The sequence below is a fragment of the Podarcis raffonei genome, chromosome 8, assembly GCF_027172205.1.
Source record: "Podarcis raffonei isolate rPodRaf1 chromosome 8, rPodRaf1.pri, whole genome shotgun sequence".
Classification (NCBI taxonomy): Eukaryota; Metazoa; Chordata; class Lepidosauria; order Squamata; family Lacertidae; genus Podarcis; species Podarcis raffonei.
This window is the reverse complement of record NC_070609.1, coordinates 7,733,668-7,755,217: the sequence shown is the minus strand read 5'-3', so window position 1 is coordinate 7,755,217 and position 21,550 is coordinate 7,733,668. Positions and strand designations below refer to the sequence as shown.

Below are 21,550 nucleotides of genomic sequence, written 5' to 3'. Positions count from 1 at the left end.
TGCCCTGCCACCACTGAGCAAAGGCCCTTCCCACTTAGCCTTGCATAGCCAGCTGCAGGCAGGCCCTCCCCTCTCCCCGCCCACCCCCAGCACGGATTCAAGCCCCTTAATCACTGCACTCTCTTCAACAACCCGCCCCCTCCTCCTTCCACCAAACAGGAATCCTGTTGCACGTGCACTTGGCAGTGCCTTTAGCTGTTCTGTCCACGTCTGCCCGGGACTTTGTGTACTGTAGACGGGGACCAATGCCAAGTACTCATCATGGCTGCGGGGGGGGGGGTGGAGAGGAGGGGGGAGGAGAGGAAAGGTTGTGGGTGGGAGGAAAGATGACGCTGCTGGAGGAAGAGGAAAAGATCTGCAAGCAGCGCAGCTAGCTTCCCATAAATCATCAGCGTCACTGCTAAAAATAGAGGGGCTTTCACCCCTTAAATTAGGGGGTGCACAGCTGTGTATGTAAAATAGGGTGCATGGGGTGTGAGGGGGAGGGTAGTACCTCTGGCGGGGGACACATCATGCTCCTTCTGGGGTAGTTTGTCCACCTTGGGTCCCTATCCTGCACTCAGCTCTCACCTGGGGCTCCTAGAAGCTGTCAGCAGGCGACAGCTGCCAAAAATGGCTTCGATTGGCCGGCTAAACCAGGTGAGCGTGGCTAAGGGGTCTCAAATCCTCGTTTGGGTTGGGGACTTCCCTGCATGTAAAGGCAGGCTCTGGTGGGTTGAGCAGCTGAGACCAAGAGGTAGTCCAATGGTCAAGAAGGTGGTTTCTGCACCTGCTGTACAGAGAAGAAGGCAAGTGGGGTTCATCCACCTGGGAAGGGAGCCCATCTAGAAGAAGGAAAGCTCTACAGCAGGGGTCAGCAACCTTTTTCAGCCGTGGGCCGGTCCATCGTCCCTCAGACCATGTGGGGGGGCCAGACTATTTTGGGGGTGGTGGTGAACGAATTCCTATGCCCCACAAATAACCCAGAGATGCATTTTAAATACAGTGGTACCTTGGGAGCCCCATTCGCATCCTGAATAGAATGTCTGCGGGTCGTGTTTTGCCGCTTCCGTCCATGCGCGTGACGCCATTTTGAGCGTCTGCGCATGCGCGGGCAGCGAAACCCGGAAGTAACGCACTCCGTTACTTCCAGGTTGCCACGGAGCGCAACCCGAAAGCGCTCAACCTGAAGCACATTCAGTCTGAGGTATGACTGTAAAAGCACACATTCTACTCATGTAAAAACATCAGGCAGACCCCACAACTGACCCAGAGATGCATTTTAAATAAAAGCACACATTCTACTCATGCAAAAACACCAGGCAGGCTCCACAAATAACCCAGAGATGCGTTTTAAATAAAAGGACACATTCTACTCATGCAAAAACATGCTGATTCCCGGACCGTCTGCGGGCCGGATTGAGAAGGCAATTGGGCCGGATCCAGCCCCTGGGCCTTAGGGTGCCTACCCCTGTTCTACAGGAACAACGCAACACTTCAGCCAGCAACCAAACTCCTGGAATTGTCCGAAGGCACCATGAGGGTCATACAGGCCAACCCCCTGCAAAGCAGGAATACGGGGATCGAACCTGTAACCTTGGGTGTTATCAGCACCGCACACTAACCAACAGTCAGGATGAGAGAGGAATCTGATTCTGTTTGCAGGGAAGGGGGTAGAAGGGGGAGCAGAAATAAGAGAAGGCTTTTCTGTCAGGCCATTTCCTTCTCCCCAAAACTGAACCAGCAAAGCCAGCCCCCGCCCCGCTCCTCACACCCCCACAAGGGCCTCATCCCTCTGGGTTGGGTGGGAACGCAATGTTCTTGGCAAGGCGCAGGCCTCCCCGCCCCATAGCTTTTCCATCTGGAGTGTGTTTGTGTGTTCATAAGGGAGGGGTGAGCTACCTTTTACCTGAACTAACACAGGACTGCAGGGCTGGGCAGGGCTGAGCTCGCAGGAGAACAGCATGCCACTCTCGGCTTTCAGAGCCCATCTGCTAGGATTTCCCAGCCTTTGCATTTATTAAAGGGCTATTGACATCCGCAAAACCGCAGCTTGTTATTTCTATTTCGCAGGTCAAGAACCGCGGCCAACAGAGCAAGGACTTGGTCCGGGGCCCACGGTGAAGCTAGAATTTAATCCTAAAACTTGCGGGGCCTTCAGCCAAGTCTCTATGCTCACACACTAGACCTTATCCCCTTTCGCACTCACAATTGCTTTGTGCAAATTTAGCCACCCCTTGCTTATTTATTTCACAGCCAGACGGGCCAGGCCAAGGGATGTCGACACCCAGGCACCCAGAGTGGCAAAGAGCGCTCTGCCCTGCCATTCGCCAACGCCACCCGCAAGGCGAGGCAGGAGGGAAAGTGAGAGGGGCTGTGTTTGAAACATGCGGCCCCCCCCCCCCCAGGAATTCTGGGAACTGTAGTCTGTAAAGGACGCTTGGGAGTTGGAGCTCCATGGTGGGTAAACTACAATTCCCAGGATTCTTTGGGATGGGGAAAGTGCTTTAAATGTATGGTGTGTGCACACAGACTGGCTGATTCCATACCATTATCAGCTGATGATACCGTATTTTTCACTCCACAAGACACACTTTTTTCTTCCTAAAAAGTAAGGGGAAATGTCTATGCATCTTATGGAACGAATGCATGGTCCCTGGAGCCGAATTGCCCAGGGGCGAAAAGCAGATCATGCAATGGCGCAAAAATGTGGTTACAAAGCACGGATAAACATGGATTCTCAGGATTTTTGCATTGGGCTACACCAAACTCACCGTCAAATCACATGTCTGCGGCCACAGCATGAACCACAAAAATCATACACCTGCTGTTTCGTTCTGAATATTTTTTTTCTTGTTTTCCTCCTCTAAAAACTAGTTGTGTCTTATGGTCAGGTGCATCATATGGAGCGAAAAATACGGTAAATGGAGTGTGTGTGTTTTTGGGGGGGTCCCCTGTTCAACTGCCCCAGAAGAAAATGGGAGAAAAAGTCCTTTTCAACTATGCTGACAAAGAAATCCTCATTTCAATAACAATAGTAATCATTCATATTACGGAAACATGTGAGCCACCCTGAGATCTATGGATAAAGGGCAGTAGGCAAACAAACAAACAAACAAACAAACAAACAAAGTCAACAGAATTAACTGTTCATACACACTGAAAACAGCATCAGCATCCCGCAATGCAGCTGAGAGATCACAAATGTTTGTTGCTTCCTCTCCCTGAACATTTCCATCCCGGTCGTAACTAAAAAACTTGGACTTGAGTTTGCTTATGTCCTCATCCTTCCCAATCCGTTTGTCCTTTTGTGTCGTGTCTTTTCAGATTAAAAACCAGAAGGTAGCGGCTATTTTATTATTATTTTTGACTCAGGAGCCAGATTTTTAAAAAGTCTCTGAATAAATGATACACACAAACAAGTTTTCCCACACACTGAGATTCCTTGAAAGCTAAATGCAGCTACTCCTGATACAGTAGCAGCCATTTCTACTGCCATCGTCCTCTCCACCTGCAGGCTGAGATGCAACAGGGAAAGCAAACCCTGTTGGTTTACCCGCACAGGTTCCCACGGCACGAGGGGGCCTCTCACCCACCAGGCGCCATTCCCCCGGCTGTGCAAGAGAATCGCAAGCTCCTGAGACAAGCCGGGAAAGGCCAGGGAACCTCTGGCATTCCTGGGGGGTGGAGAGGCTCTGCGAGCTGCCGGCAAGGCAGCCGAATTCCCTTGGCCCTCTTCCACGGCCTGTTCTCTGGCTGAGCCAGCGGTGGAAGCCAAGAACATACACAGCGTGTGAATAAACAGAGGAGGCCGGAACAGGACCTGCTCTCAGCCAAGCCAGATACGGAGCCAAGGCTTAGGACACCGGGCCTCGCAGATTCACCTACTGCCCTACAAAGTGCAAAAATAGAACCCAGGTGTCCGGGCGCTCTGCTGCGACTGCTATGCCCCACTACCCTCGCAGAGTTCAGCGGCTCAGATTCCTTGCTCCTCCTCTCTTCAACCCAAAAAGCCACAGATGATTCCCAGTGAAAAGGAACCACAAGCCTCAACTCCCCTGGCCGAAACTTAGTAAGTACTCTAGCCACTAGGCTCCAAGGCCACCCCAAAGCTGAGAAAATAACCCAGACGCCCAGGGATTTCCCGCCGCTCTGTGCTGAACGCCAACCCCAAATCCTGTACCTGAACAAGGGCAGTTCCATCTTTTTGCAGCACTTAAAAACAAGTTTCAGCTAATTCAGGGCAGTTATTTATTTATTGGCCAAGGATTGAAGAGAGGCGAGTTCGTATTATTTCCCCTGCAGCTCAGCAAAGAACTCTTCGGGTGATTTTATGCCTCTCCCTCGCGACCTACCTCACTTTGCAGGATCGCTGTGAGGATAACATTGGGGTGGGGAGACCTCACGCACCACCCTTAGAGGCCAGGTGGGATATTCAATTAAACAACTTCTGCTGCTATCAATGTCCCGCAAGATATCATGCATGTATCTTTCAAAGAGTACATTTGCATTAACCAAAGGCCGTAAAAAACAAAAACAACTTGCAATTCGCCAAACTGCAAACAACAACATGCAGGATAAAGCAATTGCAAAAGACAAAGCATCAACAATCTTTTTTCATTCCTGCATGGCAGGGGGTTGGACTAGATGACCCTCGGGGCTTGACGATTCTACAAAATAAAGGGAGTCACAGTCCGTAAACATAATCTGGGAGTTTGTACCTGGATTAACTTCCGCCAGACCTTCCTGATCTCCAGCGCAACTTAATGCAATATCGCCTAGCTCTCTCTTTCTAACCTTTCTTGCCGCCAGAGCACAAAAGCGCCGTTTTAAGTGTCATAAATCAGTTCGCGGCACACGCAAGAAAAAGGCAAATAGTTTCTGCCGTAGCAAGCCTGCTTCCAGGAATTAGCAAAATCGATCACTTTAAGGGCAGGTTAACAAGTCATGTGTGATCTTGCCCTATCGCTACCATCCAAGACACCCAGAATTTAAGCTCCATAAAGCCTGGATCGTGTGGCGCTGACAACGCCAAGGTTGCAGATCACGATCCCCGTATGGGGCAGCTGCATATCCCTGCATTTGGGCTAGATCAGGCATAGGCAAACTCGGCCCTCCAGAGGTTTTGGGGACTACAACTCCCATGATCCCTAGCTAACAGGACCAGAGGTCAGGGATGATGGGAATTGTAGTCCCAAAACATCGGGAGGGCCGAGTTTGCCTATGCCTGGGCTAGATGACAGCCAGGGTGCCTTTCAGCTCTAGGATTCTAGGATTTAAGGCAGCAGGCATCCAGCATCTCTCTCTCTGGAGCAGCAGGGAGGGGAGAAAGCAAAGGGGCAGGCGGATCAATCTGCGCCCGCAAGCTTTTTCCAAACAGAGAACCAAAAATAAAACACACACACACACAGAGGGAGAAAATGCAGCCATTAGGCTGCACCGAGCCTGATAAACAGTGCTATTTGCAGCCTTGCTCAGTTAGCAAAGCTCGGCCAGGCAGCTGCTGTGCACAAGCAAGGCTGACAACCGAGAAGGGGGTCTGCCTGGGTGCCGGGCTGCCATCCCCCCTGCGGAGAGGCACCGCTGCAACGGCAGGCCCAGTCCCCCGGGCACCAGGCGGGCCTTGACTTGACGCGAGCTCCGCCGAGGCCTCTGGGGCCTGCGGCCTTGGCGAGGCCAAGCTGCTCTCTCTCGGTGCCTCTCCAGCCTCGCCCCCCCCTCCACCGCTTGGAAAGCAGCCCAGAGGCCCCTCGCTCAGGCCAGGCCTACGTGAGCCGAGCGACGGGCGGGGGCCCGGGCTAGGCCAGGAGCAGCCAACCAGCGCCCGGCCTCCTTTCCTGTTTGCCTGCTAATTTCGGCTGGGAACACTGCGCTGCCATTGGGCGCCCGGCTTGAATGCGCAGAGCCCGGGCCCTTTGCCAGATGGGCTGGCGCTGGCAGGGCCGCCAGGCTGCTCTCGTCTCGGGGAGAGCTGGACACAGGGCAAAGGGAGCCCCCAAGAAGGAAAAACAACCGTGTGCAATGGGGGAGAGGGGACTGCATGTTCAAAAAGTCCTCCCCAAAAGCCTCACAAGGATCTTTCGCAGGCACCTCCAATCCTGCTTGCAACTGTAAAAAAAGAAATACCACGCCAGATCGCAGGCAGCAAAAGTAACGAGCTTTTTCATTTCGGATTCTGAGAGCGCCCTGTGCATTTTTAGAAACATAACTGAGGGTGCAGATTCAGTTTCCTGCACTTAGGGTTAAAATAATAAAAGAGACATTATTCCCCCCCCCAATCCTCTTTCAAAAGTAATTTGAAAATTGAGCAAGGCCTGTTTTAACGCACACGAGACAACAACAACAAAAATGGCTTCACATAAAATAAGATGTGCCAAGGACTAAAGGAAAATGGTATTTTTACACCTTATTTGCACACGCAAGTTCGTATTGGAGACACGCTGGTATATATGTTTATTACTCTCTTCTCATCATTCCTGACAGATATACAAGTTTGCGCCGGCGTAATCTGCACTGAGTAACCCTGTGGTAACTACCACCTTTCGTTCTGCACTCCTGACCACCAAACTGCGCCCCCCCCCGCCTTTTGCCTGTAAGCATATAATAATGAAAGGGGATGAATTGGGGTAATGTACCCATTTATCATGCTTTAATACACATTTGAGCACAGTAAACTAAGTCATGGTAACCAGCCTGTGTTAATTACCAAGCCCTCTTGAGTATGCGCTCAGGGTATTTCGCCAGGCCATTCGGCATTTTTGCCTCAGGTTTCGTATCAGATATTTTACTTAAAATAAAAATAACTTCTTATTTATATGCTGCCTATCTGACTGGGTTGCCCCCAGCCACACTGGGCAGCTCTCAACAAAAACAGTAAAAACACAATACAACACACTAAAAACGTCCCCAAACAGGGCTGCCTTCGGATGACTTTTAAAAAACGTGTTAACTGATTTCCTGTTTATTTAATAACTTTAATTACTTATTTTAGTTAATTTACATCCCGTCCGCTCCTCTGAGGAGCTCAAAGTGGCGTGCAGAGTTCTCCTCACAACAACCCTGTGAGGTAGATTAGGCTGAGAGGCAGTAACTGGCCCAAGGTTGCCCAGTGTCCTATGTGGCTGAGCAGGATTTGAACCCTGGTCTCCCAGGTCCTAGTCTGATTCCCTAACCATTGCTGGACAGGAGCCAGGATTGTAGGGGAGAGAGGGAATCTTTCCCCTATTGAGCTCATAAAGGTAAAGGTAAAGGGACCCCTGACCATTGTGGCCGACTCTGGGGTTGTGGCTCTCATCTCGCTCTATTGGCCGAGGGAGCCGGCCATGTGGCCAGCATGACTAAGCCGCTTCTGGCGAACCAGAGCAGTGCACGGAAAGGCCATTTACCTTCCCGCCAGAGTGGTACCTATTTATCTACTTGCACTTTGACGTGCTTTCGAACTGCTAGGTGGGCAGGAGCAGGGACCGAGCAACGGGAGCTCACCCCGTCGTGGGGATTCGAACTGCCGACCTTCTGATCGGCAAGCCCTAGGCTCTGTGGTTTAACCCACAGCACCACCCGCGTCCCTTCACCACCCACATACCCTACCCTCCTCCAAACAGGGCAGGGACCCAAAAATGTGCAAGGCTCCACTCCTTCACAGGTCAAACCCACCAACTTAACCAGGCATTTGTAAAATCACACATTGGAAGCACCCGGTGGATCTTGGAGGGCAACGAAGATGCAAGAATAATTTCCCCCCTCCATTTTGAATGAGAGAAAACCAACTGATCCAGAATCACGTGTTTGCATTTATTTCCCTTTTGGTGAGAATCAGGTTTAATGCAAGACTCTGAAGCCACCATTTTCAATAGGGCCTGCCAGATCGTGTTATTTGGACTGAGGTATCAAGGCCACATCTGCACCACAGATTTAAAGCGCTACGATACCGCTTTAAGCAGCTAAACCATTCTGGGAGTTGTAGTTTGTTTGGGGTCCTCTATTCTCCTCACAGAACTACAATTCCTGGAACTGCCTGCGAAGAAGAGGGCCTGACAAACCACTCTGGGAACTGTAGTTCTCTGAGGAGAACAGGGAGGTCTCCAAACAACTCTCCACACCCTTTGCAAACTACAACTCCCAGAATTCAATGGGGGAAGCCATGGCGGGACTTTAAACGTACGACGTGGCCGTGACCCAAAACTACTTTCTCATCTGAACGGCTTCAAAACCCCACCGCAGGGGGACTCTCCCCTCACAGGGTGAAAAGTTCAGGTCCAGCAGTTTACACCGACTGCGAAATTTCCGAGGCATCATTACAGGGGTTCAGAAATGAACGGTTTCCAGGAAGCACGAGCGCGCTGAAACCTGCCTTGAGGGCACCTGTGCAAGACAGCCTGTGCATAGGGGCTGTGACATTTTGGCTTAGCCGTAGCAAAAGTAAGGATTTTGGGACAGGAGGAAGTCCGCTTCTGGTTTTCAAGGAAGGGAAAGCTGGTTCAAGAGATAGCGAGACGTGGGGCACAAGACAGGCCTCTAAAGAAAGGAACGCTCATGGGGCTATTTCTGCACCCCCCCAGCATCCGCCACCTCAGGCAGCCACCACAATCTGTCAAATGGTGGAGCTGGCCCTGGGTTTTCATGCAGTCACAAAGATGCATTGGATCGCAGGCAATGGCGAAAAGCAAAGCCTCTCTTGAACCACATTCAACTCTCTGGAAAAGACAACTGTCCCCCCGATTTTAACCACAAGTTTATTTTCCACTTCTGGAGCAAAAGAGAGGAAGGGAGTGAAGGCACAACGTCACCATGCGATCGCCAGCTGCTGCTCCCTAGACTAGGGCATAGCCTATGAAAAACACGGGACTGATTCAGACTTAGTCCCAAACCATGGTTTCCCACTGTGGCAAGAAGCCAGGGGGGGAACTTCGGCTCAGTTATCTCCAAACACCCCCTCTTCTTCCATTCCTGCTTTGAGGCAAACCCTCGCTTGTTGCTGTTCCATACAGCTTGCGCTTTCCCTGAAAACCAGGAACAAACCATGGTGCGCAACTATGGTTAGCAGGGCAGGTGCACTCCTGAACAGGCTATGGTTTGTCTCAAGCCAGGATCGGACGGTGGGTGGGGGCTCATAGCTCACGAAGGGAGGAAGCAGCCTCCGTTTTCCTTGCTGTTCCATCTGAACGGACTCCCGATCACGCCGATGAAATCTTCAGGTGGTGGCGGCAAGCGAAAAGCAATTATTTGGGCAATACTGAAGTTCTGAGCACTGAAAATTCTCAAAAATAGACTCCAGACACATTTCACATAGAGCAAGAAAAATGTATAACCGCCCCCCCCCCCAGTCCATTAACCTGAAGTGGATCCGTGGCAGCAAATCTTCTGGTGTGCCATTGGGCCCATTAAAATCAATGTGCGGTGATCAAAGCACGACTGACTAATTGAAATACCCTTGAAACTTGCCCCCCCCATCAAGGCACTTCTTAGGCCAGATGCAAATGTCTGTTCCCCTTTAAAGGAAGGGGAGGGAAGCTTAATGATCTATAATGGGATGAGGGTGTCGAGAGAAGCGCAATTCGTCTTCAGATGCGAAACACGGCATATCAGTTTCAGCTAAGGGACCTGCACGCCAATATTTCTAATACAGGGGTCAGCAAACGTTTTCAGCAGGGGGCCGGTCCGCTGTCCCTCAGACCTTGTGGGGGACCGGACTATATGGGGGGGGGGATGAACGAATTCCTATGCCCCACAAATAACCCAGACATGTATTTTAAATAAAAGCACACATTCTACTCATGTAAAAACACCAGGCAGGCCCCACAAATAACCCAGAGATGCATTTTAAATAAAAGGACACATTCTACTCATGTAAAAACACACTGATTCCTGGACAGTACGCAGGCCGGATTTAGAAGGTGATTGGGCCGGATCCGGCCCCCGGGCCTTAGGCTGCCTACCCAGGTTCTAGTATTTCATTTCCTAACACTGTTTTTTTTAATTATTACCTACATTCCAGGGAGGGGGGGTTGAAAGGCAGGATCTCTGGTTCTGGAAGGCAAGCGTAGTGGTTACAGCTTGCGAAAACGGTAGGCGCCAGTACACAATTTCTACTCCAGATGAATTAATTCACAACAGCTGCCACTCGCAAGTACCTCACCCACTAATCGCTCAAGCCCCTTTTCCTAATTTCAGGCATGTGTTGGCAGCGATTCTGCACCAAGAACAAAAAGAAAGAAACTTTGCACGCTCTCAAGGAACGTTAACTTCGTTATTAAAAAGCACCTGCATTTTTATTTGTTTGGAATGTATTTGCATGGTCAATTAGGCTACAAGAGACTAGTAGCCTTGAAACTGGAGGCGGAACTAAAAGAAAATTACAGTCATGTGGACTAGAATCTCTGTTCCACTCATAAGCATGCATTAAAAAAACACACACTTTTACCACCCTATCTGCAGGTAGAAACTGTGCTGGAAAGTTAAAGGGCAATTCCTATGTATTATCTGGTCCTGAATGCCACCCCCCCACCCCAAGGTCACTGAGGCCTGTCTCCAGCTCTTGGAAGTATATAGGAGAAGACTTCTGCAGACTTGACTTTATTTTGCAATTATGAATAAACAACCTGTGCAGGTTTCGTTGCACAGACTGCTGGACGCACAAATCAATTCCTACGTTCCCACAACCACAACCTGGTACAATTGCCAGAAAAGCAAGAGGCAACAAACAAAGTGAGACGTCCAGTGTGGCTGGAGCAGAAATAGGCTATCCATAAATGCCCGGGGTCACATCCGTGGGCAGGTAGCAAATACAGTGGTACCTCAGGTTAAGTACTTAATTCGTTCCAGAGTTGTGTACTTAACCTGAAACTGTTCTTAACCTGAAGCACCACTTTAGCTAATGGGGCCTCCTGCTGCTGCTGCTGCTGCGCCGCCGGAGCATGATTTCTGTTCTCATCCGGAGCAAAGTTCTTAACCCGAGGTAATATTTCTGGGTTAGCGGAGTCTGTAACCTGAAGCGTATGCAACCTGAAGCGTATGTTGCCCGAGGTGCCTCTGTACTAGCCTGGCCACACTGAACCTGTAACTTCAAATCGCCCCTGACTATTTCCTCAAGGGAATGTGGCCTAGAACATACAGTGGCCTTTACCAAAAGGCCGCCCTCCAGAAGTTCGGACTACAACTCCCATCAGCCCCGGGGCAACAGGTTGTTGAACAAAGAGAGAGCAGGTTTGGATCTCGTGGGTCACGGCATTCAAATCCCCTTTTGACCATAAAGCCCAATGGGGAGGGGGCAGAGAAAGCAACAGGAGCGGTCCCTCCCAGGTCCTGTTCAGTCAAAGGCATGCAAAATGAAATGAGATTTTTTTTAATAATTAAAAAACAGTGCCTTTGAGAGCGTACAAAGGCTTCTCTCTCAATGCTCCACAATTACAGCCAACCTTGGCACATCAGAGGTTAGGGGAAAGGGTCTTGGTTCCTCTCACTTTATTAATGAAAATGACACCGGACGTTTGTTTCAAATATTACTCCCAACACAAGGGATGTTACCAGCACTATGTAATCACTAGCGGAGGAGATGGGAGTATCCTCAAAGTGCGTATCCTCAAAAGTCTCTGGTCGTCCCCCCAATATATATCCAACCCTGCTGGCAGCTGCCATGCTGAGCAGCCTTGGCCAAGTCACGACTCTCTCAGCTGAGCCTACCTTACAAGGTTGTTATGTAGATTAAAAACAAGGTAACCCTGTGCATACCATCCTGAGATCCTTGCAGGAAGGCTGGAATATAAAGTCAGTAGCCTGAGGTTACAATGGGGTGTAAGGAAGGAATTTGTCTATGCACAGGGGCCAGGGCAGAGATGTTCAAAGAAGAAAATTATCAAGGATGCTCAACGCAGAAAGTGGCTTTCATGCAGTCATCCCATCCGTCCCGTAAGGCTCATCAAAAAAATTTCTGTGTTTTAGGGACTGGGAATCCATATCAACAGGATGTTACCCAAAAGAACGTACGCATCTGCATCAACTCACCAGGTGTACTTCTGAAGACCTGCTCAGGCACCCACCTGGTAGGGTAAGTTACGGTGACAGGCACACAAGGGCGAGGCTTTTTTGGCAAGGGCCCCACAACTGTGGAATCTGAACCCACGTGGTATTAGACAAAAACCATATCTAAGGACTTCTGGCAGTTTTGCATGAAGCTAAACGACTATTCTGCTTTTCGGTGGCTTTGAACGTTTCAATGTAACAATGTTTGCAATAATTATTTTTTTAATGATTTTGAATTTTATATTGTATTGTGCATCACTTGTGAACCACTTTGGGAAACTTTTCTTTTTCCCTTGAAGACCAGTATGCACATTTGTGAAATAATAAATAACTAGAAGAAAGAGGGACAAGTGTTCCCCATGTTAGATTCCTGCACCACCACCACCCCAGAATACAATGTCACCCTCTGCCTCCTGGAACGCTGCTTTGTGCTTTGGTGCTCAGAGGGGCGAGATTTCAGGCAGGCCTCAGCCATAGAGCCGGTCTTGAAACATGTATAGTAAAAAAAAAGTGCCTTCTGAGCATGCACAAAGTACATATACCTCCCAAGGGTGCAATCGCAGCCAGCAACTTGCAGGTCGGAAGGGCATGGCCCTCTAATTAGGCCACCAGGAGCCCAGGTGCTCATTTTAGGAAAATACCGTATTTTTTGCTCTATAAGACTCACTTTTTCCCTCCTAAAAAGTAAGGGGAAATGTGTGTGCATCTTATGGAGCGAATGCAGGCTGCGCAGCTATCCCAGAAGCCAGAACAGCAAGAGGGATCGCTGCTTTCACTGCGCAGCGATCCCTCCTGCTGTTCTGGTTTCTGAGATTCAGAATATTTTTTTTCTTGTTTTCCTCCTCCAAAAACTAGGTGCGTCTTGTGGTCTGGTGCGTCTTATAGAGCGAAAAATACAGTAATCGCTGGGTGCCTGGTGATCACAACCTCTGAAACACAGTGCAGGTGGGCAAGAATTCCTGCAATGAGGACTCCCCGAAGTCTAAAATGTGCAGGACGGGAGACAACAGTATTAAAAACAGCTTTAAACAACTTACAACCACAAAAATAAGGCGGGTCTTGAAAAGTATGCATCTCAAACATCAAAAGAGGGAGAGAGTTTCACAGGCCAGCGGCTGCAGCAGAGGGCGCTCTCTCCCAGGCCACGGCCCCACAAGCTTCTGAGACTAGTGGAACAACAAAGAGCGTCCCTTTCACTGATCTTAGCACCCGAGAGGGTCTACAGGGAAGGAGGCAGTCTTTCAAGTATTTGGGGCCCGAGTCGTTTAGGGCTTTAAGCGTTAAAGGAGAAAACAGCAACACAATTCGTATGTCCCGGAGGACTAAATACCTCCATCTTTTCCAGCACCCCCTGCTGGCCATTCACAGTCGCCACATCTTCCAGAGTCACAGTCCCCGACATCCCATCATTAGCTCTCTCCGGAACCCACAAAGCGATGCATAAAAACGGCACCCGGTCGGGAAGTTAGGTTGCAAGAGGGGGAAACTGAGGCACGTCCTCAAAGCTGATGGTGGAGATCTAGCTCGCTGCGAGACTCGTGACAGGACTCCAGAGTCCTGGATCCCAAGGCTCCTTCCTCAGAAATTCCGGGCGTCACATATTCCAAGTCTAAGCTCCAGCTACCGCCCCTTTCAAAATGGCGAAAGAACAAAAACGCAAAACAAGCCCTTAAGTCCTGACTCCTAGTCCACTCTTATCAAATTATCTCTCTTGCCAATCAACCTCCATCCCCATCAACAGAAGAAATAAACCATATATATGCCACCACTTAACAACAACAACAAAAACCCACCACAACCACATCATTCAGATTCCGTTAATCAAAATGCAGGTCACAAGTAAGGTGAAAAACGTCTCACCCCAAGGTTCAAGATTCACCAACATCAGCCAAAGCAGTTCTGTGATTTAGCGCCAAGACGTTTTTTCCGCCGCCAATTTTTGCGGCGCCAGATTTCTCCCGCCGCTGATTGTCCTCGTCCAAGCCAAGACTGGCTTGGGAACCCCAACAAAGTCTGGGTCAGGCAGGCCTAGGGGGCCATAGACACCCCCGTCCCACCCCCCCAAAAGTAAACCCTTCATTGGAGAAGAGCCATTTCAGCCTGGATTGGGAGAAGGTGCAACAGGGAGATCGAAAGGAAAATAACAGAACGGTTCCCAAATTTTCAAAAATGCAAGGAAGGCGAACTGGATTTTTTTTATTTAAAAAGGACATGTGGATGAGAAGAGAAGGGGAAAGGAAAGGCCGACAGGGAACTCGAGGGAAGAAGAGAAAGGCAAAATGCACAAAAATAAAAAGAAAGTGAGTCGAACTGTAATTGAGGAGATAACCACAAATTTGGGATGCGAACAGGGAAAACAGAAGAACATCCCCCCCCCCCCCCGCCGCCAAAGGGCAGAGAAAACGGAGGAAAGGAGAAAATTCAGTAGCTCAAAAGAAGGAAAGAAGGGGTCTGTGTGAATGAGAAAACACAAAGGACAAGAGAGGAGGAGAAAAAAATCCACGTGAATGGGAAAGTAACAGAACAGACAAGAGGACGGCTGGGGAAGGAGGGCACAAGAAAGTCAAGGGACAGAGGAGAGAGGTTGTGTCAAGATGAAAGGGGCGCAGAACGAGGAGCAGGAAGAGATAGCCCGAAGGAAAAGTGAAAAGAGAGAAGAGAGAACAGGGAGAGGAGCCAAGCCAGGCGCACATCTGCTGCCACTGCCTTTTGCCCCTGGCAGTGCCACACTCACCCTCCGAAGGAGCCCTGCCCGCAGGCGACGTGCCTCCAGGGCCCTCTTCCTGCCCTGTTGCCCCGCCGTCCCCCATCGCCCACTGACCGCCGCTGCCAGCCCCAAGCCGAGAGCACTGCTATCCCCAAATAGGAACTGCCCCCTACCTCCGCCCCCCGCGTCACAGCCTGGCACGGGGCCGGGAGCACGTGATGTACACAAGAGCCGTCATGCGCCCGCCGTCCGGCACACGAGGTCCACCGGCTTTCCCTGCCCGGAGGAGAACAGCCAGCAGCCGAGGCTGCAGAGGAAGGACATGTGTGAGGAGGAGGAGGAGGAGGCTGGGTTGGGACGGGTGCCAGTCCATTCCGCCTGCAAACTCCGGAGGGAAAAGCAGAGAGTGAGCGAGTTCCGGGGATGCCACAAGGGGGCGCCGGAGGAGGGCAGGGGGGAAAGCAGGCCGGATCTGTGCCAGGGGAATCACATGGAGGCAGAAGGAGACCCAATTCAGCAGAGAGCTTCTTGGAACGGAAAGGGTTCAATTGCCGGCAGGGCTGGGAGAGACTCCTGCCTGAATCGCTGGAGAGCCAGTGCTGTCGGTCGCTGAAATAGACAACACTGGGTGAAATGGACCAATGTATCCGGCAGATTCCTATGTTCCCAAAGGCAAGGTCATGGTGGACTGGTGTCACAAACCAGGCACAGCAATACAGGACAGATAAGCACTCAAAACCAGATTCCACAGGTGGATTTTCCTTATCAAAAGTTCAGGGCCCGCAGCGCCAGCTTTGCAGGATCTCTGCCTTAAAGGAGAAAGTCTTTAAAAAAGTAAAATCGTCAGCGGCAGCCCCTACCCCAGCCAGCAGGGGGCAGGAATGCCTTGGTGGGCAGGAAAGACAAACCAACTGAGCAGGAGCTGGGAATTGCAAAGAGGTGCGCTCTGGCTTTTAATAGGGCTGGGGGGGGGGTTAAGTGCTGGGGCTTGACAGACCAGGGTCCTCGGTCCAGCTCTCCTAAAGGAGCGGCGACCAGTGACTTCTTTTAAAAGGCTATTCCAGGAAACCGACCTGGAGAAATTCAAGGGAGAGTTCTTATTTTCTCCCTTACTTTGACAGGACCTCATTCGGGGGAAATTGGGGGGGGGGGGGTACATCTGCACCCTGGCAAGCTCCCTCTCCACCCCTGGTTTACCAACAGTTAACGAGAGACCTGCAGCCTGCGAGGCAAAAAAAAAGGGGGGGTTGTTTGTTTTTTGGTTTTTTTAAAGGATAAAAACACACACACAATTAAGTCCACGTTGGCTTCCTGCCCTCGGTGGCACAGTGCCAGTTTGTGTCCTACCCAGCAACAGGTTCCAAGATCGTCCACGGGACGTCTAGCGGAGCTAGTCGCGCAGCCCAGAAACCAAGCGGAGCGGACAGTCACGACACACCCACCCGGGCACGTCGGCGCTGCCATGGCCACACGCCCTTGCTCGCTCCGGTCGAATTCGCCCAACGGAGCCCACATCCAGACCCAGATACCCGCGCTGGCTGCCAACTTCCGAAGACCTACTTTTCACGAAGCTGAAAAGCACACGTCACACACCTGTGCCGTCCCCCATATAATATATGCATCTCTCTCTCTGTCACCCTGTTCATTCTTGCCTTAACCCAATTCTGAGATGATCTCCACGGAATTGACCTACATCTGAAATGACGCTGTGGCTGGCTGGCTGGCATACCTGTACCAATCCAGCGGCCACTGCCTAATTTTAAATGCCCCTTTGGAACACCAAAACTTCATGCATTTTCCTGGCCAACCAACAGCTGCCGCCCCCCTTTGCCCCTTTCTCTCTCTCCCCCTCAAAACTTCGTGGGCGATTTAAACAGCCTAGGCGAACAACCTCTCTCCACCACAGTACCAAAAGCTTCCACAATCTCCAAAATCCAAGATGTTTTTTTGAAAGCCAAGTTTTCTGAGTTACAAAGGACCTTATAAATCATCGTCAATAACAACAATGGTAAACATTATTAAGCGACTGGGTGTGCATTTCACCGTCCAGGCAAGTTCCCTTTCAGGGATTGCTCTCCTCCGCTACTGTACGAAGATTCCTGCCAACTCACTTCTGGCAAAGGCTGCCAGATTTACAGGCAGAGCTTTGCGAAGATGCACCTTGCAGCTTTCGCCTGCTTCGTTTTTTAAAAGCGTCCATTTAAACGGGTAATCAAAATCGGGGAATGGTGCAAAAGTAATAGAAGTGGAGGAATTTCCCGGAATATTTGTCCAGGAAAGCAACAAAAAAACCTTTTCCATATGCACAAACCGTCCGATCTTGTATGCTTGCATTTCTCAACTGGGGTCTAAAGGCAACCAGCAGAGAGAGAGGCCATGATAAAAAGATTGCAGCACTGTAAACAAGGTATGCGGGGAGATTAAGCAGCAAATCCACAAGCAGGAGGAGAGAGACATCACACAGCCTGTGTTGTCGCTTTCTTGGGCCTGTTCCATGATATTCAGCTCACTGGCTAGGGTTGGTGACCAGACTTGTGGTTGGCTACAGAATCCTGCGCTCCCTCCTTGCTGGTTTACATTTGGCACATATCTCCACTGTAATCTACTAGATCTCCTTGCGGCCAAGAGAACACCCCCCTTCCTTCTTTCCAGCTCTGCAGGATTACTGCACATCTCAAGCTCCCCATGTCGTCCTCCTGCAGCCGTCGGGTGACATTGACCAGCAAGATGCAAATAAAAGAATGAAAAGAAAACAAGCTGGCCGTTTCACTCATTAAAAAATAATAATAATGAGAATAAGAAGGTCACACACAATCCCCTCCAAACACACAGACACACACCCCGTGGCGCCAGAAAAAGCTGCCCACAAGAAGGGCACCCTTTAACATACTACTGAAGACCTAGATCTAGAAGTTTTTTGGGGGGTGGGGAAGGGAGTGGGACGTTCTCAGGGCTGCGCAAGGAAGGAAAGGAATGGAGGGCTCCAACCAGCCCTTTCCATGGAACCCCAAAACTCAGGCGCGCACATAGGTTGCGTATTTTAAAATACACACAGCCCCCGTTTGGAATCTGATGAGTCCGCAAATTTCCTCTCCCGCCCCCCCCCCCGCCCCACATATAGATAAATAGCCTGGGGGGCGCGCAAACCATTGCAAAATATCTATAGATCAGGGGCGCATGCCTCCCCCTGCGTTTGCGCAACCCCCTCTCCAAATCGGGGAACTGGGTTGCAGATTTCTCGCGCACCCGGGAAGAGTTGGATCGCGGTGCAACACCCCCCCAAAAAAAAAACTGGGGAGGGGGGCTTCGTGCACCCCCACCCACATTTCCTTGCTTTTACCTTGGACACTGCAATCCATTCTCCATGGCTGGCTGGCTTTCCTGCGCCTCCTGCCCGGGTCCAGCCGCCTCGCCTGGCTCCGCGCGCTCCGCTCTCCCCTCCTGCCTCTCCGCCTGCGCTCCTTTGCCTCTCTCGCCCCCCCTTCTCCCCCTCCTCGAAGCCCACTCCCCTTCAGGCTACACCCACCGCCCCTCCCCCATCCGTGCCATTGGCTCCCCCTCCCACCCCAAGGTGCCCCCCCCTACGCCCGGCGCGCGCGCGCGCCCTCGCAGCCTTGCAGATCCAAGGCGCTTTTGGCACGCCTCCTTCTGCTGCTGGTGCGCGCGCCGATTGGGCGCCGGGGATGCCAGTCCGAGGCCCAAGGGGGGGGGTCTTCCCCACCTACCCAACCCCCCCACCCCACTTTCTGTGTTGGCAGCTGGCAGGCGCGAGGGGGCTCCGCTGCGGCTGCGGAGGGGCAGGGATCGCAGCGCGCAGGGTGCTCCGGACGGCGGAGCGCTCCTCCGGGCTAGCGTTAATCCAGAGTCACACTGCTTCTGTTCCGTGCATCGGATCCGGATTCGTTCCGAAGGTGGCCATCGCAGCGTCTTTACCCGGGACGTGCAAATCAGCTGGGCGTCCTACCTGTGTGCTCGGCACGAAGGGAAGTGACTCCGGATTAAAGCTGCAGGACTGTGTGCACGCTTAATTGGTAGTAGACTCCACTGAAGCTCGGGGGGGGGGCTTTTGATTCGGAAGCAAGCCTTCAGCTCAATGCAAAAGAATGGTGCGAGTCCCCCGCCCCTACCCCTCCAAGGGTCTTGTGTGGGAAAGGGAGTGACTCTGATTCTGGGAGTCAATTCGGATTTAAAAAATGCAGCGCGACGCCGTTCGTTCCCTCTCCGCTCGGTATTCAGTGATGGAGATGAGTTGACTCTCGTGTGCGCCCATGTAATAAATCTCTCACCGGATCACCTTGCTTTTTGGCTTTCAAATCCAGTTTACAGGCTCATTTCGAGTCGATGTAAGCGGTGCAACGCTTTCTAAATATGTCTGCTCAGAAATTCCTCCCAATTGAATTCAGTGTGACTCCCTGCATGGAGCTCGGAATTGAACGGGTTTGGCCCGCGAAGCCCCCTCCAATTCAGCGACTCCACACCCAGACATAGTGGATCCAGATATATAGGATCGCAGCCTTTAAAACAGTTGCCTGGAGATGTTAAAACGGTTGTATAAATGCGCCCCCGTGTGGTGAGAGAAAGCTCCAGCAGCCTTTTCTTTGCATTTAAGCATATCCAGCGTCTGAAATGTGCTGTTTCTACACCCTAGGGATGCATAGTATGCAATGTTATGATGTAATTTTTAATGCATTTATATATTTGCTTGATTTGAAGCACTTATTTGCTCCTCTTCAGCTAAAGATCTCCAAGTGGCTTACAATACAATACAATACAATACAATGGGGTGATAAAATCTCTATAAAAGGTTTCTCTGTGTGCGCAGACTTCATGCTTCTTTGGGGGGAATCTTAATTGAGGTCTACTTGTTTTTTGTTTTTAATAGAGCCCCTCTATTTAATGCACGGGTGAATTAAATCTGAGAGGAAGGGACTTGCCCAAGGCCACCCCATGGTTCCTTGACAGACAGAATTCAGGCTCTCCAAATCCCAGATCAACCCTTTCCCCGCTGGCTTCACCCAAAATAAATCCACAGACCAAGGTGAGAACACGAAATACAGTGGTACCTCGCGTTACATACGCTTCAGGTTACATACGCTTCAGGTTACAGACGCTTCAGGTTACAGACTCCACTAACCCAGAAATAGTACCTCGGGTTAAGAACTTTGCTTCAGGATGAGAACAGAAATCGTGCTCCGGCGGCGCGGCAGCAGCAGGAGGCCCCATTAGCTAAAGTGGTGCTTCAGGTTAAGAACAGTTTCAGGTTAAGAACAGACCTCCGAAACGAATTAAGTACTTAACCCGAGGTACCACTATACATTCTTCTCCATCAATTCCTGCCCCCCTCCCTTAAAAAACACGCCTGAAGTTAAGCGAGGGTGTAGCCTTCCCAGATGAATGCTGTAAATGGCTCTTTACCACATGTGTCCAATCGTTAGGATGTTTGTCTTGTTTAAAATCATAGAATTGTAGAGTTGGAAAAGACCCTGAGGATCATCTAGTCCAGGCATGGCCAAACTTGGCCCTCCAGATGTTTTGGGACTACAACTCCCATCATCCCTAGCTAACAGGATCAGTGGTCAGGGATGATGGGGATTGTAGTCCCAAAACATCTGGAGGGCCAAGTTTGGCCATGCCTGATCTAGTCCAACCCCCTGCAATGCAGCTGTATTTGTCTTTTTTGAGTTTTTTGTGCGGCAGGGCCTAAACTACGGGTAGACAAACTAAGGTCCGGGGGCCAGATCTGGCCCAATCGCCTTCAAAATCCGGCCCGTGGACGGTCTGGGAATCAGTGTGTTTTTACATGAATAGAATGTGTCCTTTTATTTAAAATGCATCTCTGGGTTATTTGTGGGGCATAGGAATTCATTCATTTTTCCCCCTTCAAAATATCATCCGGCCCTCCACAAGGTCTGAGGGACAGTGGACTGGCCCCCCGCTGTAAAAGTTTGCTGACCCCTGGGCCTAAACACTGGAACTCCCTGTCTATTTATTCATAATAGGCAGGTACCTTCCCTGCCCTCTTTCCAGCTCCTGTGGGCTTATTTATATGATAGAGGAGCGTGCTAGTTGAAATAAGAATTTATATGTACGAGATGCCTGAAAAAGTTGTGAAGGATTGTTTGTGGAAGAGTTGTTCCGGGTGTTTTAATGGCTCCAGATATATAAATGACTTTCCCAACCCCAGAGTCCAGTGCATCAGAGTCCAGACGCTGCTGATGTTTCATTTTGGAATACAGACAGGGGCATTGCTAAGTTTCCCATCCGAATAAAGGTAAAGGTAAAGGGACCCCTGACCGTTAGGTCCAGTCATGGCCGACTCTGGGGTTGCGGTGCTCATCTCGCTTTACTGGCCGAGGGAGCCGGCGTACAGCTTCCGGGTCATGTGGCCAGCATGACTAAGCCGCTTCTGGCGAACCAGAGCAGCGCACAGAAACGCCGTTTACGTTTCCGAGCACAATTCAAAGTGTTGGTGCTGACCTTTAAAGCCCTAAACGGCCTCGGTCCAGTATACCTGAAGGAGTGTCTCCACCCCCATCATTCTGCCCGGACGCTGAGGTCCAGCGCCGAGGGCCTTCTGGCGGTTCCCTCATTGCGAGAAGCAAAGCTGCAGGGAACCAGGCAGAGGGCCTTCTCGGTAGTGGCGCCCGCCCTGTGGAACGCCCTTCCAGCAGATGTCAAAGCAATAAACAACTACCTGACATTCAGAAGACATCTTAAGGCAGCCCTGTTCAGGGAAGTTTTTAACGTTTGATATTTTACTGTATTTTTGGTTTTTATGGAAGCCGCCCAGAGTGGCTGGGGAGGCCCAGCCAGATGGGCGGGGTATAAATAATAAATTATTATTAT

At 50.7% G+C, this 21,550-nt stretch overlaps 1 protein-coding gene across 2 annotated transcripts in view; it reads right to left on the bottom strand.

Annotated features, from left to right (window-relative positions):
* Window positions 1–18,189, bottom strand: part of HIF3A (hypoxia inducible factor 3 subunit alpha) — a 56,747-nt gene extending 38,558 nt beyond the window's left edge. Inside the window, exon 1 of one of the 2 annotated variants that reach the window (XM_053401883.1) lies at window positions 18,045–18,189. In XM_053401883.1, coding sequence (XP_053257858.1) covers window positions 18,045–18,070 — 26 coding nt within the window. In that variant the 5' untranslated portion in view covers window positions 18,071–18,189. Of the gene's footprint in view, window positions 1–14,731; window positions 14,816–18,044 lie in introns of those variants that run through there. The other variant, XM_053401882.1, reaches the window with a different exon arrangement.
* Window positions 18,190–21,550: the final 3,361 nt, after the last annotated feature.